The sequence below is a fragment of the Ptychodera flava genome, chromosome 9, assembly GCF_041260155.1.
Source record: "Ptychodera flava strain L36383 chromosome 9, AS_Pfla_20210202, whole genome shotgun sequence".
In the NCBI taxonomy this organism is placed as follows: Eukaryota; Metazoa; Hemichordata; class Enteropneusta; family Ptychoderidae; genus Ptychodera; species Ptychodera flava.
The window spans coordinates 24883004-24903181 of NC_091936.1; the positions used below are offsets into that span (position 1 = coordinate 24883004).

At 39.8% G+C, this 20178-nt stretch overlaps 1 protein-coding gene across 7 annotated transcripts in view; it reads right to left on the minus strand.

The window, feature by feature from the left end:
* Window positions 1-20178, minus strand: part of LOC139140464 (parathyroid hormone/parathyroid hormone-related peptide receptor-like) — a 163725-nt gene that overhangs the window by 43043 nt on the left and 100504 nt on the right. Inside the window, exon 1 of one of the 7 annotated variants that reach the window (XM_070709756.1) lies at window positions 12641-13346. The exons of the other annotated variants lie outside the window; for them this stretch is intronic. Within the exon in view, the coding sequence (XP_070565857.1) occupies window positions 12641-12649 (9 nt within the window). The 5' untranslated portion in view covers window positions 12650-13346. Of the gene's footprint in view, window positions 1-12640; window positions 13347-20178 lie in introns of those variants that run through there. 7 annotated transcript variants of the gene reach the window in all.

Here is a 20178-nt window from a genome sequence, read left to right on the forward strand (position 1 = left end):
TTTAATTTTCCAGGGTAATTTCATTACATTTTCCCAATTTATTTATCTGTTTAGGTCATTATAATTTTGTTACTAATGTAACATACGTGTCCTTTAAACATATCGATGGAATCAAGAAAACGTAAAATTAGTTGGACAAGTTCTTTGTTGGTTCTTTGCCAATGAATTGTGATCGATCGCTACGTTGTTGCTTGAATATTGACTTGTATTTACTATTATTGCAAGGTTATTTCTACCGTGAAGCCGGAATCTGCATGATGTTTGTATGAAGCTATTTGTCGCGGAAACGTCAACCGAGCTACCAAATGTGTGGAGAGAAAAAAACACAAAGAGTATTCGCTCATCTATTTTTGGCTTTTGCATATTCATTATATGCTGAGTCGTGGAATATTCTATGTTCTTTAAGTCTATTTTATATTTATCCGTATAAAGTAACTATGTATTATATTTCTTTGTTCATTAGAACTTTGGGGTGTGATTATTCAAAAAACGCTGAATTCGAACCGATGAAACGTCTGATGAGTCGGTGTTTAAGAAAGGAAGATGGATAGACGGACAGACACACGGGCAAAAATGCAAACAGACAAAAATTTAGACAGACAGGCAAACAGAGAGATAGATAGATAGAGAGATAGATGAAGATAGATTGATACCTAGCTAGATAGAGAGATAGAAGCAAAATGGACTGGGTAGATGGAGAGAAAGATAGAAGATGAATTGATTAATAGGAAGAAAAAGAAAATTTAAACTATGACAATATCAATCGCTCCGTGTTAATGACATGAAAATAGAAACATAAGGGCATTCTACGGAGTCTATGTAAAATGACATGCATTTAGGACACGCCATGCTTGAGTTTATAGTCGTATTGGGACAAAAAAACAACTGGAAGAAACGTTTTTTGTAAAATCTGATGACTCTGTTCACTGTTTTTTTCGATGAGTGCTGTTAACAAGCAAGTCCAAATCTAGTGTGCGTGACGAACACATTTTGTTCGCATAGTTCTCACCATCGTAGAGCTAGCTCTGGCAGTCAAAAATAAATTTGAAAAATCCCTAATCGATACTCTTGTCGATTCTTCAATCGAGTTCTGCACGGAGAAAAAGCTTTTAATGGATTCGGAAGAGAAAAAAATGATCAATATGAAAAGTATGAACAATGCGGGTATTCCATTTACCAGGCGAAATATATTGATTTTTGTTGCCTTGGCGACACGGCCGATTCAGACATATTTCCATCGCTACGAAGGAAACCGATGTAAACTTTAGATGAAAACAACTAAGATCACCAAAGTCCCCCGTACGTTATCGATTTTAGTCTCAAAATAGAGTTGGGTCCTGTGAATAGAAGGCACCGACGAGGTGGCCAGTTCAGGGTTTTTGTTTTTGTATTTTGAGACGAGAGAGAGAGAGAGAGAGAGAGAGAGAGAGAGAGAGAGAGAGAGGAGAGAGAGAGAGAGAGAGAGAGAGAGAGAGAGAGAGAAGGGGGAGGGCACACACCTTGATACATACACGCACTATCATAGCCACTCGCGATCGTATTTCCGATAGTGCGTCATCAGATCAGGCGAATATCGAACAGAGTTCGAAACTCGGCGGCGTTGTCATGATGAACTAAGAGGCTTTAGTCGTGAAGCCTCTGGGTAACAGGTGTTCATACTCCGGCGTGTATCTTCTTTCCTCTGACATTTGTGAGTCAGACGAAAGGCCTGCTAGTCGTGTGAAAATCTGATAAGAATAACGACATGCACGGTTTTTGCAAAGACACTTTAGAACGAAAGCCATCTGTCTTGGATAGACTGTACAATATCAGACCAAGACCAAGTTCAGACTCAACCTTTTGACGATGAAATGCGACTACCATTTAGATTGCTGACGTTTTTACGAGAAGCTGTTAACAGCAACATATTCGTTCGTTTATTAAGAAGGCAATTTTCCACACTCGATTCAAGCTTTCAGAAATCATGCTTCTTGCACCGAGTTAGTAATTGCATCTGTTCGTCCAAATCCCGGATAAATTGCAGAACACATGTCGCGTGATGCATTTTGAGGATATTTCACGGCTAAGAAAAAAGCAACAAGTCGCTTGCAAAGTGAATGGAGCTGGATCATGAATTTAGTGCATTTTGAGAGCTTATCGATATTTGCACACTATTAAAAAAATCGCCATTCCGAGCCTCAACATCGCGACGACGAGTCGATACTAAAAACCCACGTTTGATGTTTCTTTCACTTTCAGGTAATTTTGAGCGAAAAAGTGGCGAATCTGCGGAAGTAAACAGCCAGAGCAAAAACGGACTGGCATTGATTTTCGATTTCCGTTGAATCCATAATGCATAACAGATATTATCTGAAAACGTGAGTGACATCTTATGATCAAAACAACATGTACACATCGACACACAATTTTTAATTCAGTTGACGAGATATTTCATATGCAGGAGACTTGAAAATATCAAGTTATAAAATTCATAATTCATCTCTGAAAGGCACATCATTTGAAAACATGCCACCTGGCAAAAAGAAGGATTCGCTTTGCCGATATACTATTTTTCGGTGTTGTACAGAGCATGCGCAACAATCTCCATCACTGGAACTTCGATTTTATCTGAGCCTAGAGCAAACCAAACTTTATAGAATTTATTTTTTCATCGCCTTGCAACATGAAAACGAGGCACTCCTCTAGTCTGTGTTTTTACATCGAACGATGGTTTCAGTGCTAAAAAGACCCCCGTCTTGACAATATTAATTCTGTCACGCTCATAGTGAGCAAAAGAATTGATCGTTTACTTTGCCAACATAATATTTATCAATGTTTTACAACGCATACCTACTCATCGCCATCACTGACACTAATGTTTCGCCTTAGCTTAAAAAGGGGGGGATTCTAATACAATAATGTAATATCAATCTTTTTCAAAGTCTAGCCACACAAAAACCTCATGGCATGCACTCTTTCGTTTTACAAAGGTTGACGACTCCGACCGTTCGGACAAGGAGGACGTCGTGACATTGAAGTGAATGGGGGGGGGGGGGTCCCCATCCATATGGCGCACGGGGATGCTCACAATAGCAAAACGATTTGTTCGCTCATACATACGGTACGACAACGCCAGTTGCTAAGCGGACTTTTAGTGCTACAATCATTGAAGCGTGTGCAGCGAATGCCTGGGCGAAATGTCAAAGGTTGGACGGCATCGTTTCATCACTGGCTTCTCCAGCATCAGCGATCTTTCACTACAATTTCATGATTTATTTCCCGAGCGATCTTCAATCATGATTTTTAGCATCGTTCCAGATGAGGTCTGCTTTAAGATTACTTTTGCAAAAATAATGTATAAGCTAAATTTGAATACTACGAAAAATATACTTGGATGCCCTTCAGAATTTTGCCGCCTTCTGTATTCTCTGACAAACACTGCAATAAAGTTTATAGTTTTGGAAGCTGTTGTATGGTAAAAATTGTTTGATTTGGCCATTTTTTCTGTGTTTCCTAGCTGAGCGTAGGTGGGACTTGTCAACACTGATACAACTTATATGCTGAATACGTGTAATTTAGAACCACTGTAGGCGTAAAATTTGACGATACTTAGTGTTAAGAAGACATGCACGAAGACGCTAACAATTGGCTTTCAAACCTGCGATGCTTCGTTACAAAACTACATCAAAAACCGTGCCGATTCAACGGCAGCAATTACATTTTTAAAATTAGAACTACCATTTCTAAATATACTGCAAGATCAATTCTGCGAAACATCACAGCCACAAATGGCTTTTCGTCAGATTTTTATAGTTTTTCCAGATTGCACTATATTGTAGTTGGCCTCTCGTTTAATGGTCTGAAATGTTCAAGCTCAGTCGTAAAAGTAATAATGCGAACCCATAGAAGCAAATTTTAGGACTTTGAGAACGTGAATTGATAGAAACAAATGAATGCTCTCGTTGTCGATTGTTACGTTCACACTACAGAATTTCGATAGCCTCTGGGTCGATCCTGGTTAAAAGAAACATGAACGCGCTATGTCGGCCCTGGACCGGCCTAATTTAGGTCGGGTCTGAATGGTTGGGTCTGAATGGTAGGTTCAGATTTGACCTTAAATTTGAGACCGAGTACAAATCGTAAGTGCAAACATCACCAGAAACACAAACAAAGTTGTTTTTCATTTGTTTGCATTTTAGGTGATGTCACCTTGTCGGGGTAACATTTCACACTATTGGATGCATAAATTTGATTGGAGAATATATCATAGTATTCACAGCTTTGCCAATATTTTTCATTCATTTATGATTGCATGACGGGACGTTTCGGTGCATTGCTATGAATAGCAAATTATGCTGATTATTCGTGACTGAGTCGTTAATTACGATGCTCAGGGTTGTTTTTATGCTGTTATTGTTCCATATTTCCATTATTTTGTATTTATTCATAGTAAGCAAATTATGCCGATTATTCACGACTGTATCAAAATTTATGATGTTTGCGAAAATACTGATTGTGTTTCACTACAACTCTTCCTCGTGTTTCTCATTTCCAATCTTTATGCTCTACTCAGAAATGAAGAGCAAACAATCAACGTTTATCGAGCACATCATTACACGGTCGTGAAATAATCAGTAGACTTTGCTACTCAAACTAAGGCACCCGGTCGCACCGAAATGTTACATCATCCAGTTGATGGAATACTCCAATTAAACTATGACCATTCGCTCAACTAGTGATAAAAGAGAGTTTTCATAAAATCCCGCCAACTTCAACTAGCATCAATGTATAGGCGTGGGCTGTTAATTATCGCCCAAGCCCATATGAGCGAGGGCCCCTATTGGGTTATTTGGAGTTTTTCATCTTCTTCCTCTTCAACCCAGAGATTTATCAGCCTTGATCTGAAAAGCCCGTTGAATGTAGACTTCCGAATTTGGTACAGGGCTCAGGGCTTATTAGAAGTCGTGTGCCTAACCTTTTCGGATGAGTTTGGACGACCTTTGACCTACTTTCATGTATCTCAGCAACTACACGGGCAAGAGGTTTGGTTTGTGTTGAATATATTTGATCAGTAAGGAAAAATCTTTTTTCAAGAATTTTGGGATGATATTCGTCTACCTATGACCCGCTTTGCAGCCTCCGCCACTTCAAACAAGTTCAGCTTTGGGGTGCACTGTCTTTTTTGTAATTGACATACCTCATTAATTACTTGCATAACTAGTTTAAGGCTCTGACCAAAAGAAGATAGGGACCGTTTTCTGTTGGATACGGACCTGATTTTGTTCCATGAATTTGAGATGACATTTTACGACCTTTAACCGGCTGTTAGGTTTTTCAGGAACCACAGCTTGCATACCCCGTATATTTCCTTTCCCTTTTAAACAAAACGTTATGCCACCGATAGTTATGCTGCAAGCACTTCATTTTACAGCTATGCACTTCTGCTGCCCATTGCTGGGGCCCCGTCAACGCTGCTTGCCGCAGCTTTAACATCTTATCACCGTTTTGAGCAAGGCCCAGAGGCTGTTCTGGACCTGAATACTGAACCTTGCATATAACGACTTGTGAACGGCTTCACAGAAGTTCATGTTGATGGCTGTGACACTGCAAACACCAATTGTACAAGTTACTTTTGTATTTGTTTCATGGTTTTAACAACCTATTCAAATAGCATGTTCATTGTGTATTTTTTATCAATGCTTTTGGATGGGTGGGTAGGGGCTCTAAAGGTGTGGTTCGTGTCTATATGTGATTTAATTGCAGTTGAAATACTTTCAATTCACATGGCTTCAGCATGCGTTACGTTGTTCATTTTTTTTCATAACTTACAAACACGATTATCAGCTTTACACGTAACACTGAACACACACAACAAGCAGATAACAAAACAAACGAACAAAGGCATCATTGAAATGCATTCAATGTGAACACCTTTTCAGTGGCTACAGACGCATTGGGCGATTATTTAACCGGCTAAATATACCATCACAAACATTTGGGAAGAGTAAATGCGAACAAGTTTAATCAAGTTCAGAACGTGAAATGTTACGTTGTGTAATCAAACGGTTCAATGGTACAGCATTTTGACGGTAAATTTATTCAAGTTTAGCCACGGCCTCAATCATAATGATAATCACTAAAATCTATTCATACTTAATAATTGAAGACTGTTTACTTCGGGTTGATCATATCGCTATAGATCGCAATTTATAATGTCTGTCGAAGTTTTACACAGCAATTGATTGAATGAGCCGCCGAGCTTCAGCAGCAAAGAGAGACGAACCGCGCATGCGTATCGGGATTGCTGAATAGTATGAAATATCACGGCTGTTCCATGTATTGATATTCCAGCCGAAAAGGCAAGTGCATGAACTTTATGTATACTCACATAATTTATTGTGTGCTGTCACAGTTATGCGCTGGACAGATGTAGATGTTCGAACTTTCGGAGAATTGATGAGTTCACGGAACGCATTCAAAAATGATTATATGTAAAAATGTAAAGCTGAACATGTATATTGTTCGCATATTGTTCGCATTCATAAAACACCGCAGATCGACAAATACTCACCCACTTCCTAGTTCACAAGCTCAACAAAAAATAGTGGAAAGTTTTTATCTCACATTTTTTCAGAAGAAGATATCGTTTTTGTCGAACCAGAAAGCGTTTTTGAAACAGATATATATATATATATATATATATATATATATATATATATATATATATATATATATATATATATATATATATATATATACATTTACATATATATATATATATATATATACATATATATATATATATATATATATATATATATATATATATATATATATATATATATATATGTGTGTGTGTGTGTGTGTGTGTGTGTGTGTCAGGTTCAGCAAACTCTCTATGAAATCAACTGCAGTAAGCTTGATGTCTGTCAAGAAAGCACAATCAACGTTCAGATGACGGATGATGATCAAATAAAACAAATAGAAGCGATTGAGGTGGCTTATATGCAGACATTTTTTATGTAAAGGTTTTGAAATCGATCACGATATTATCTTTACCTCTGTGCGATTTTTATTGAGTCGTAAATCACTTTGTAACAGCTTGTAACGTTTATTTCGCTGAGCCGCGCATAACACAATCAAACACAAACAACCGAACCGAATAAACAAAATATTCGACTAATATACAGCCCACGACTCAAATTCGAGACAAAATTTAAACTTCGTGGTAATGTATGTAATCTACAGTACATTTCATAAGCCATGCAGTGTAACACACTCAAAATTAGAAATGGCAATAAAGGTGTCATCGTCCCTTTAGCTTTTTCTTTGATGACAGTTTAGCAAATATTCAACAGCCAACGATGTTTTGACGAATCGGATTCATCTAAAGGAACAAAAGCATAAATTTCACCCTGACGTGTATGAATCGCTTTCACCAGCCTGGGACCAGTCACACGGTATCTGTTGATGCACACAAGCTGAATGTTGTATTCCCAATCCATTATTTTTTTTCCATTTTTATTCCTCGTCAATCTACAGCATCTAAATAAAGGTAATCATAAATAAACTGGGCCAAACACTATTAATCTGAAATTACAACCGACCAGCAAAATGTGTTTAGAGATGCATTCGCTACGCTTGAAGCTGTTTCCAGCATTTTATCCTGTGCGTCACCGTGACATAATTTCGTACTCTACTCACCACAAAAACACCAGAGGTGAAAGTCAGCACAAAAGCCATACATTCAAGGAGATGTATAGCATTGGCGTTTTTACCGACCACATGTTCTAAGCTCAGAATGGGATTCGTGCAGTACAACTATTGATATCGGGAATTCAGTTTTTCCACAGCAACCGTAACTTTTTCATATGTTTACACTCAGACAGCAACCTTCAGTTGTGTGAGATTTAAAAGCAATACAATCGTTCCAGCTCTATATTGAATACAAAAGTACACAAACCGTTCCGCTTTTAGTAGATGTGTTTTGCTTTCATCTTTCGCGGTATGCGCCGAGTGTATATTGACAACCCGTCGTCCTTTGACGTCTTGTAAACTCTGCAGCAGATCTCCGTCACATTATGGCGAGATCATCTTTATGTAACGCCTCAAACTGGCTTTCAGAGCATTATTTCTTATCAAAGATGACATGAAACCCCCCTCATAATGTATTATTTTCAAAAAAGTGAGAACATATTTAGGGTAGAAAACCTCAAATTTGGTATACAGGATAAAAATTAATTTAAGTCAAACACTAGAGCAAGAAAATTGGGCGATTTGCATAAATTTGCATAACTTTGCATAAATTTACACTTCTTTTTTCTCACCAAACTTACAACTGCTTGTCATGGTAAAAGATGAACTCAACCGATATTTAAAACTTGGGTTAACAAATTAATGGAAGTTGAATCAACCTTTGCAAAAAGTGTTTTTTGAACAAAGTACGCTGTGTTATGTACAAAGCCACCTTAAACTCACGTTATGTAGTTCATCAGTGTCATCATACGGGAGTATTTGGCCACAATTCCTGTAAGCACTATATTTCTGTTGCTCAAACAAATTTCTAATAATTCAAGACGAAAAAAAAAATCAAAATCATTTCAGTTGCTCCCATTAACCTGAATTTTTTCAATTCCCTGTGGACTGCTTTAAGGGTGCACTCACGTTCTTTTCAAGCCCCACCACAGACTGCGCAGTAATATTCATGCTAAGTACCATGCAATTGTCACAGTTGGGATAATAGTGCGGCCATTAAGGGTATTAGAAGAGTTTACTTTATTTTTCCCCTGTTTTACTCAGATCAAATCTTGTGTACTTTGAAGAAAATGGTGTAAATATCATTACGATATTTTCGGTGTCAAGATGTTAAATAAAGTGTAACCACACTTGAAACATGATGCAATTATCAAATAATTGCTCCGATCGTGACTTGAGCACAAAATGTGTCATTCAGATATTGTTTGCTTTTGAGAAATTATACCGTATTTTTCATTGAAGACATTGCACCACTTACACTTGATTTATTTAACACTTTCCTTCCATCAAGATTTATTTTTGATTTAATCGCTGTCAATTTTATGCCCATGGCTTGCCAAGATGCAGTTCATTATTTATGAAACCGTTATCACAAAAAACCGCAATTTAACTACCCGGAGAAGGGTATTTTCAGGTAAGTGAAAATGTTCAAATTTGATATATGACTGATCTGACTAAACAAGAGGGAAATTTTGACACCATGGCCATCATTTCATCAGTGACACAGGCATGATAGAGTTGCTTTCACAAGGTCGATCGTAATCCTGATTATTTTTCCGAATATTTCACTGGCATTAAATGTTCTATTCTTTGTACATGTACATTTTACCAGCTATCGGCAAGTGACGCCGTATAGACCTTTTTGTTGTCTACAGAAAGGAAGAAAAAAAAAATCCTATTCAATACTCAGATCGTCTCGACGCTGTGGTCATCATGTCGTAATTTATCGAGAATTCCGTCGCATGCCGACTTCCTTATCAGTAGATATTGATGATCGGAGTGTTTGTATTCAAACCGTAATATTACGATCTAATGAAAACGTTTCAAGCCATGCTATTATTAGCACCCCATTCATGCATATTAGAATAAACCCTTTATCCAAGTTCGTCGCTTTATGATATCGACATTTTTCAATATACAGTCTATGAATGCCATGTTTTGATTGGGACTTGTGCATGTAATTTCTCTCGCTGTGTGCTACAAATTATCCGAAACAATATTTTCAATTTTCGATTAAGATGACACTTACCGCATAAAGATATTTTTTCATTTACAGAGACGACAGTTTCGAGATTCTTTTGTTTGTATTAGATAGGGCCCTAAGATTTGAAAACATGCATGCATATGTCATGTAGGAACGAGGCAGTTCGATTTTGTCAGTAGAACTTTTAGGAGTTTCGCTCTTTTCCGAATGGACATTTCGAAGTATGATGTCTATCACAGACAGTGGCAGTACTGGTAACAGATGGAAATACGACTCGAGAGAACTTGAGGCAAAACGGGAAGTCTTCAACATGTGGTGACAAAACCTTCCCCAAAGTGAATAAAAGCCCTCCTATATATAGTATTGAAATATTCACCACCCCAACCGTGCTATTACGTTTCCACTTTTCAAATTCAGTTATCATGCATTGTTCTCAACAACGTGGCACTGCACGTTTTGTCTCTCAGATACACACTGCACGTTTTGTCTCTCAGATACACCCGGCTCCTAATTTTCCTCTCTCCCCTACACGGACGCGGGACACCGCGAGATCTTGCGTGACTTTGGTGTTTAGCGGGACAAACAGCAATAGTGCACTTGTCACAATAGCGAATATATCAAAGGATTTAGAAAATCTGTAGACTGTAGATACTACCCTTCAATTCAAAACTTCACCAGTTTCACACGGTTGGCAACTTGACCTGATGTATTCCTCCTGATTTAAGAACTACGTCTCGTGTGATCTCGCGTGATCATAGTGAGCGGAAAATAGTCAATTGGATGGTTGCGTTTGATGTGTTCTGTCATCACCAACACAAGATAGGGTGATACTCGATATTCACAATGGCACATTGCGTGAGAAGACAGGATAAAAATGCAAAATTCCTTGCACACTGAATTAATCCTACAAAATAACATTCTGTTTTCCACTTGGCTGCACAATGGGTACCGTTTCGGAATGACAGTCGCCAGGCAACGGTGATTACTTGACGGGAGCGCATCTCCCGTCACGTCGTACTAGATTCGAGATAATTTCCTTATCTGGGGTAGACTTGGATGAATAACATGAAAAGGGTCGCTGGAGACACTACATCGTGAAACCAAAAGCTAACACCTGGGAATGGGCAAGGGTTTCACATTTGAGCAGGTCGCTCGAACGCTGCATGTTCAACCATGTAGATTTTCGCTGTCACGTGCAACCCTATGTACAAAAAGCAATTTCGCTTCAACTGATGAAGAGAATCAACACAATAATGTGCTGCAATCTACTTCTTGTTTGGTTTGAAATATGTCTGATATGGACAACTAGAACGTATTCAATGAGAAAAATTTCTGGTGATTTGATCAGCGCATTTGGAACCATGCAAACATGTATGAATACATAGATTTTTGATTGTTTGCCTATTCGTCCCTCTGTTTCTGGTAATCTCCTAAACCCCCCCCCTCTCTCTCTCTCTCTCTCTCTCTCTCTCTCTCTCTCTCTCTCTCTCTCTCTCTCTCTCTCTCTCTCTCTCTCTCTCTCTCTCTGCCTTGCCAATCCGCCTGTCAGACTGTCAAACGACTATAAAAACAAAACAGCCTATCAAGATTTCGACCAAAATTACAATCAATTCGAAACAACAAGCAAACAAACTACAAAAAACATTTCTCTCCACTCTGCACATGGAATGTGATCATACAGAGACTACTGAACTGCCGTGGATGCGGTAAACGTTCGGTGGACGTTACTTAACATGCAAATCGTCAGACGACCGGTTTTCGCCTTTTCACGTCCAGTGCGCATTGAGGTGACTTTCAAGAATCATCTTCAACGATCATCGATAATTTCCGATATATTCACGACGGATGAAAAATACCGCGAAAGCCAGAGGAGACGGAAATTAATAAACACATAAATCGAAATTATGAATTATCGTCGTTTGCCGAGTCATCCTTCTTCCTAGTCTCTCAGGATAATCAAGAAGGCGATTGGGAATTGCAAAACCTACGATTGTCGTACTCAGTATTGATGCAGTTCCCGCGAGAAATTCTCAGTCCATAATCTCGCTTGAAATTAATCAACGTCAATATAATAAGTCAAATAGACGGACGGCTAGTGATATACGTGCAATTATATGCGAAGTTCGGGTACGGTGTCGATGACGTCAGCACCGACTTTTTGGTTCACTTCGCACGACAAAGAGCATTTTCTTCGTCGGTTCAACGTCTTAGTCATTGTGACAAGTTCAAGTCCGTTGCCAGTGACCGCACATAACCTTTGCCCTTGACAAATGCGGTGTAAATCTGATGAAGTATAGTATGATTGTAAACCTTACATGTGAATAAGAATAGTTGAGTACATCTTATTTTGTATGTCAGTTACTTTAACATGTTTCAAATGGAAATGCCTGAAGTACTGAGCGCATGAAGTACCGTAATATTGTGCAAGAGTTTGCAGTCATCATACAGTGACAAAAGCCCCCCCGGGGAGGGGCTCCTATCTCTTAGTGCACGATCTTCACGTATGCAGTCTCTTGTATTTGTTTTTCTGATATTAGTGTAAGAAGAGGGGAAGTGAGAAATGGAACGAGAAAGAGAGAAATGATGAGCTGGCGCGATAGAACAGGGACACACAAACGGACAGACAGACAGACAGACAGACAGACAGACGGACAGACGGACAGACAAGCACACGAAGATTAAGACAGATGATGTTTGTTAGGGTAGAACTGTGTAAAAAATAGCATTTCCTGGCCTTTTATGATGTTTGGACGGCGTAAATTTGCGGCAAAATGTGCGGGTGAATCGAGTAAAAGAGATTGCTCGCACACGAAATACATGCTTTCGTCTCTAGAACACGACTGACAAATACCGTCAAGACAAAAATGTAAGAGAAAAGTGACAAATAAATTTTGTTGGAATTATCGATGATCTTAGGCTCACCTTAGGCATTATCGAACGTGTAAGAACTGGACAAAGAAGGTCTGTCTGAAACTTTCCCACAGCGTAGTAAAGCCACGACGTCGACGCTCGTTACACTTCTCAGATCTTTATCAGTCCCGGGATCACGCACTTATAACGCCGGCGCGTCTGTTACAACTGATATTCACGGGTTGTTTGTTAATTCTTGGATGTTTTCGTCAGAGCTGTGGATTTAAGGTTACTAGAATGTTTTGCCCGGAAAGGCAGGCTGAAACCAAAAGTCCTACGTCAAAAATATATCGGCATCAGCAATGTTTGATCCGTTCGATGTTTATGATCTGAAGTCTCGAGAAAAACACTCATGCCTTGAAGTATTGACTTAAGGGAAGTGACGTAAAACTTCTGCACAGAATAATCATATCCGGGACTCCCGTCAAAAACAGTGGCGGCTTGTACACAATGAGGCCGACAAGACGCTGTGTGCTCGCCGCGACTGACAAACAGGCGCCCGGAGGCCGCTAACAGAATTTCAAAAGTCGCGTTTTCAAAGCATGAAATTATTTCCTAGATAAATATTCCAGATTGCAGGAGCTGTGAATAACTGTATGTGCGTTCTGTTCACGCAAGCACAGCAGTAAAAGCTAACATCATAAATTCCACATCGGAGAGCTCAAGCTACTTCTGTAGAGAGTTTGTTGGTCGTAAAATCTACTACTAACACACGATTTCCTTGGGTTGGTCAAATTTATCACCCCGTACTACATCGGTACGCCTCATAGAGCATCCGGCCAATAAAACAATCTAAACGCATACGGATAAGGTCATATGAGGTCATGTGAGGACGCGGTGGTTGTTTATGTATCGGCTCTCACAATGCACGTGACCTATTTTTAGACCAAAGATATAAGTTTGGGTAAAGTTGATCTTAACTTATTCGCCAAAATGTGCACATGAACGGATAATCTTTATGTTCAGAATCGTCAACATTCCTTCAAGTTTCACATTCAGAGTGCCACCGCTATTGAAACACATCATAAGGTTACTTCACGCTGTTCTTCGTAGATATAAGAATAAACCTGTTAACCTTTTCTTAAAATGCACACGTCATCACTAGAACTGGGACGAAGATATGTGTCAGCCGCGATGTACGACTTGAACAATGTTGACGATCGCCTGGGGTCGTGAGAAGGGGAGCGCCTATCACTGATGTCCCTGCTTGTGTAGAACGTGGATTGCCCACGCTAACGTGGAACTCACTGGGGAGACACAAGCTCATGGCACTATCAAAGTGTCCGCTCGAAATTATTCTTCCGCCGTCTCAAGTACTCGGATATGAAGTAGTTGGCCCTGGACTGACCGCCGAGAGAGCTTTCGAAACCCTTGAATTTATGGCTCTCTTAAGAAACGATCACATAAAAGGTCTGCCCTTAAGACATTTTCTCGTGGCGCGAGGCGCCGCGAAAGAGTCTTATCGAGACGCATTCGCGAAATTTACCTCTACTTTGCTTTCCACGGAACGTGGACTGCGACCCTAAATGTCGAGCTAACTTGAACATTTTGAATCACAATGTTGCTAGACGAATTGGACAGACTCATTGGCGCCTCGTCTAATTAACGGTATCATTACGGATGCATAACGCTTCTTTTCTGTCCCATCTTTCCAAAGTTGATCATACATTTACATGTAATTTCAATTTGCCCACAGTTATTTCATTTATTATTTTGTACTTCTAAAAATTAACTCGTAAAGATCACCCGCGAATAACGTTTTTCAGTTGTAATATCAAAGTAATTCTGCACGTACAGCTCCAGCTAGGCTCGTCTCCAATCAAGATTCGCCGTACATTTCAGTTCACCTGTTTGTTGTCACGATTAGTAACTCAGAAAAGATGGTGATACAAAAACAAAGTCGGCATTATCACGCGAAATACGCCGTCATAAGTCTGTTTAGAAATCGAAACAGAATTCCAAGCTAGTTTCTGACAAAACTTTTTTTGTCAATCCCACGTCAAGATAGAATGAACGGTGAAAAAACTTTGCATGGAGCCCTGCTTGAAATTATCCGAGCCGTTACGTTGCTCAAAGAGTGTCTCCGATCCACGGACATATTTTACTAGTCAATCATTATGTCGGAGAATCCTAGTGACAGTTGTATGTCCGTTCGTGACCCCTCAAACATCTCCGATATTTTAATCAGCAAATTCCGATTCGATTTCCGAGGGGACTTGTCAAATAGATATTATCGGCTTATAATCCAGCGCGGTAGCTCATGGTCACTTTTGACGCTTAAGTAAAACTGACCAAAACTGGCGGTGTCGATTTCCATGAGAGCATGCGCAGTAAAGTGTGATGCATGTACCGTTTGCGGGCACAGGCTTTTCCGTATACTATCAAAAGATAACATTGACTTTTATATGGCAATGTTGACAGGTGAAACCGAAACTGGCGTTCCGGCGCCAGGCATCATGGATTGGAGATATTCTTTAATTTTTGTCAAAATATCGGTAACAGAGATGTTACCAAGACGTGTAAATTGGTCCTGTCTATCGTTCTGTCAGTTCGTTCACCATTCATCCGTCTTATTTTCACCCAATTAACCACCTGTCAGTGTCTGTCTGTCTGTCTGTCTATCTGCCTGTCAGTCTGTCTGTCTTCTATACATCTACTGACCTACGGTGTACGTATCTTATATGGCTGTCACGGTATTTTTTTGTCCGATTTACTGTCAATGTATGTGAAATTAATGTGTGTCTATTTATGGTCAGAAAATGTGAGTTGTGTCTTTGTGATGACCTTGGCGAGAGCTGCATATTCCCTGTACTTTTAACCGCAAGAGTGTTTTATTGGCGACAGGTGTTTTGCTGGTTGCGTGGCCCGAAATACAGATCACTTCTTTGTGCCTCACACCCGGCTACCACCTCGTTTTGACCTTCGACTCGGTTGATTTATGCCAACCGGCATATTCTAGACAGCCGTTGATCTCCTTATGACGAGTCAACTGCTGTTAACGGATCGTGCATTTTCACATATTTCAACAACTTCGAATTCTGTCAAAGGTTGGTCAAGACATGGTCCCTCCACCATGCTTGAGATTTGTGATCAATCCACAGGCGCTCGTTCGCTGGATAGTCTGCTAGATCGATCGATATTCTGCTCGATCTATCGATCCTTTACTCGATCTGACCGCCACTGTAACAATGGCGGGCATATCGACTACGGGATCGATAGATCGAGCAGAAAATCGATCGATCTAGCAAATTACTCAACGGACGAGCACCTGCGGATCTATTAAACTTACAATCGTTGCCCCGCTCTTGTGTTCTCTAGGGATCGTATTTCATTTCAGTTTCAAGAGCGCCGCCCACAAAGGCAATGTTTGACATCACCGTGGTGGATTTCGACCGAGAACGCATAAAAATGTTTGACGTAAGAAATGAACTATGAAGAGGTCACGTGTCTGAACGCCAACTGCAACGTACAGCTTGCAAAATAACACTCTGCTCGATGGTCATTATTCTATGCTATTGCAAGTATAGAAACAAAGCGTCAGTGTATGTGACATTCACTGCATTGTGACTTTGTTGATTTTGACCGATGGCGGCACGTACAGGTTAGCGAACAAAAAATGTCCAAGCCCAGTAACTGTAACTTTCAATTATTCAGGCTCTTTCGTAACATTTATTGACAAGATTCTCTCTCTAATCCCTCCAGCATGTTGTAATAGCTTGTATTAGACCTATCAAAACAAACTGCACATGTACAGCCGGTGTATAGTCACCGTTGAAGACCAAATTCATGTCCGCCCATGAATGTTTCAACAAAAGAAATGTACATTCAGTAAGTTGAAAGCTGGCCTCCAGCACAGACTAGACTATACATTGTATAGTCTATTCTGTGCTGGAGGCCAGCTTTCAACTTACTCTGAGGACTGGACGAAGAACGTGCGCCTGATACCTTGCACAAAAATATCACAATATTTTCAGAAGTTTAAACTCCTGATCCTCTACGGTCGCAAATAATGTCTGGAGATTTACAAGGAGAATCGAAAACGGGTGACCGGAATGGTAAAGCAAAGCCTCATTAATACAAAAAAGGTCTGGAATAGTAGTCGCACTATTCATCAGATGATGGCCATTATATCGATATGATAATTCAAGTGATACACAACTATCGGAATTTTCACTGAGATAACATGCAAATTAGTGCTGAAGGCTTATTGTTTTGGGAAAAAATACATCATTTTATTCTAATAATCTCCTGTTTCATTTCACGATCAAGAGATAGCAAGCTCTCAGGAATAGATCGCATGACGAGCTCTATTCAGGAACGCGTTGACAATTTGTCGTAATATTTTGCCCCTTTAGATATTTGTTTTCAATTGAGGGATGATCTTATTATAGTGCCGCTCGTCACTACAGATGGGATTTAAAAGCTGCTGGCAGCGCTAGCGTGCGGGCGAAGGGTCATCAAGCTTTTTCTTTTCGTGAAAGTTTTATATGCATGACGGGGTTTCGCTTGATTTATAGTTCAATATATTCACTAATCCAGTGCGGTTAGGCAGTTTAATAGAATCCCGCCAATTTTCACGCGCTGCGCGCGTTCAAACGATGTCGACAGTAAGTGTATTGTCAGGGATGAAAACGACTCCACTTGTGTATGCTTTTCAGTATTTATGACTGTTGCGATAATAACGAGTATTGTCCAGCGACCCAGGCAATTACTGGAGGCTTAATTTTAATCAAGCCAGTCCCTCGCTCTCGCTCGTAAATCACTCGACGAGTAGAAATCTCCCATGATTCCATTCCCTTCAGGTTGTTTTCAGACAGTTTCCAAAACGCTATGTGAAACTGTTACCAAACCGGGAAACCAAACCCTATACATCGAGAAGTGATCCGGCAATTTCAAAGTAATAGAAGTCTGTGAATTTCCACAATACTATACACACACTGTATTGTCGCAGTTCATTATCTAACCTCGACCACACGACACGAGACTTTCGTTTACGATTCTTTCGTGGACACCGATGAGATTTCTTTGAAGTATTCCGGTCATCATGTTTTATGGGGTCATTGCACACCCCGTTTTCGGTTATGTATTAGGTAGGTCGTCCAAAGGGTGGTGAGCTACTTTGTCTCAAATATTTACCGCAGGAAATGTCTACATCAACAACAAAACACCTTTTTTGGCTACCAAGCTCTGTCGGATCGCGGTTGTTGCAACGAAATACGTCTAATCCACAGAATGAAAAAGGCGGTTAAAGAACAAAACAAAAAGGTCAGCTCTGAAAAAAAAACTTTAAGTTTAGTGATATAGTGTTTTCATTGTAAAAACGGGTACAATCTACAGTGCTCTGGAGATCTTGTTTCACAGACAAGGGGGACCTAATGACTACATTTGTCACAAATTTGTTTTCATATTTTTGTTGATATTTTGGCATATTATCTGTGAACCTCATCATCACTGTTGTCTGCAAAAGAGCAAGGCGTATTGTTGTTTATATTTGATGAAAATCGTAACGATACTATTATCTCTTTTATGAATGCGATTTTGTGAACGACGTATGATGTGGAAATCTATATATTTCTTCGCTAACTTCCCTTGGCTTTGAGTTCGTATATAACAGGGCCTCAGATGTAGGGCAATTGTCCCGGGCGCCAGCACTGAAGTTGAAGTTGACCGCCATGTTGTAGAGTGAAAGGGACAGTAGAAGAAACTCCCACGATTTATTTATTATAACGGCGTCCATTAGACATAATTGTGCGTAGGATTTCTGCGTTTGAGCTTACATGACACTCAAATCATACATTACATGAAAAATATGGTTGTAAATGTGTCTTTTGTATTGTCTGTATAATTTATCGCGGGCTTCATCGTTTACACCATGTTGGGGCACTTTAGCATGGGTTACATTATTAAAGTTACCTTATGGTGTGTTTGTTCGCACACTGTCTACTATTTCTAAGCGCTCGCACTGGATGTGGAACTCATTTGCAATGTCCTCGAAAAAAGATCTAACGTAACAAAAGTTACATGAAGGCACAGTCCTCTTTCCGAGTCGCGAGGTGACTGACAAGTCAACGAACTTTACTCTCATTCAGACCTAGCAAGGCCCAGAGTCAAACTATACATCTGGAGGTTGCGAGAAGCCTACAGTCGGTGCTGTAAAATTCGAAGGGCATAGAACAGCCTGTAGGTGACTAATCGTAGTGGGCGCGACAAAATCGTTCATTCACACAGCTTAAGCATCGTCGTCATTACGGTAAAAGATCCCCTCCCAGGGATCAATAATGGAAATACAGCATGTCTTTCAAACTCTTTCGAAAGGTGACACCAGTTGAACCCATCGTTGGGCTCTTAATCTCCAAACGCAATTAATACCGCTTTGCTTGGAACTCTCATAATTTGATTCGCATAATTGTTTGTCATTACGATGTATGTTTGGACTGCAGTTCTGTCACGTATGGTTTATGATTTACGATTATCTAATAAAAAACCCGTCAGTGATTGAGTTTTAATATCGCGTGCAATGCTGTTGTTTCTTGGTGATGGCCACGGAAAATTATTTCATAATACAGTATAATTTGTGAATTCTGCAGGTTTCTACGGCTACAGCCCTAAACCAGAGTAGATATTGAAAACCTCATATTTAAAACGGAGTTAAACGGCATGTGGGTTGAAAAACGCATTCCGCCAAGCATGCTGACAATGAGCCCACTTGTGGTCCAATGTCACCGTGTTGTTACGTGACAAACCTGCGTTTTTAAAGCTCCATTGGCTGTAATTTTTTTGATCATTTTCAGGCTTTTTACTGTGTCTGTATACGCAGCTTACTGTTTTACTCCCCAAATCATCAAACTGTATTGTTTACAACAAAATTTGAATTCGTATTGAATTTTGGTCCGGACTGGTGGGGATCCATTTGTCGACCACATTAGATATATTGTACACATGACTAATGTCTTTGTATTTCAACACACTCTGGGGAGAAAAAAGGGGAAATATATTTGTATAATTGACAAAAGTGCTGGAAATATGTTACAGCTGTTCTCTCCTTAATATTACTTGTAATCATTTAATAAACAACGCCACTTACAACGTTTTGGCAAAAGCCTTATTATTCGAGAAAGGATGCTCGGGGCGTCCGTCTAATGCCCAAAATATCTCAATGAAGTGCTAAGGGTTCTGATTACGTTGAGAACTTTCTAAATTGAGACATGGTATGTGGACCTCTGCAACCATGAGGGACTTGGCGATCAACAAACATAGACTGAACTCGCTGAACTGGCACGGTATAATACGAAAGAGCAGTCGTGTCTCTCAGCGCACGGCATCTGCTGCACAAAAGAGATTTACTGATTTAACAGGCGAACAAGAGCGACGCATTCACAAAACAGGAGACGTCTAAATCGAGCTCGAGTGTAACCGGGTTACATTTTTCAGTCATGTCATTTGTTTACCTAAGACGGGATTAATCGGTGTTACGCCCATTGCAAAAGGGGTAAACATAGGTAACTTAAGCTCACCAGAAGGTGCCTCGATATCAGCATTGAAACCATCTC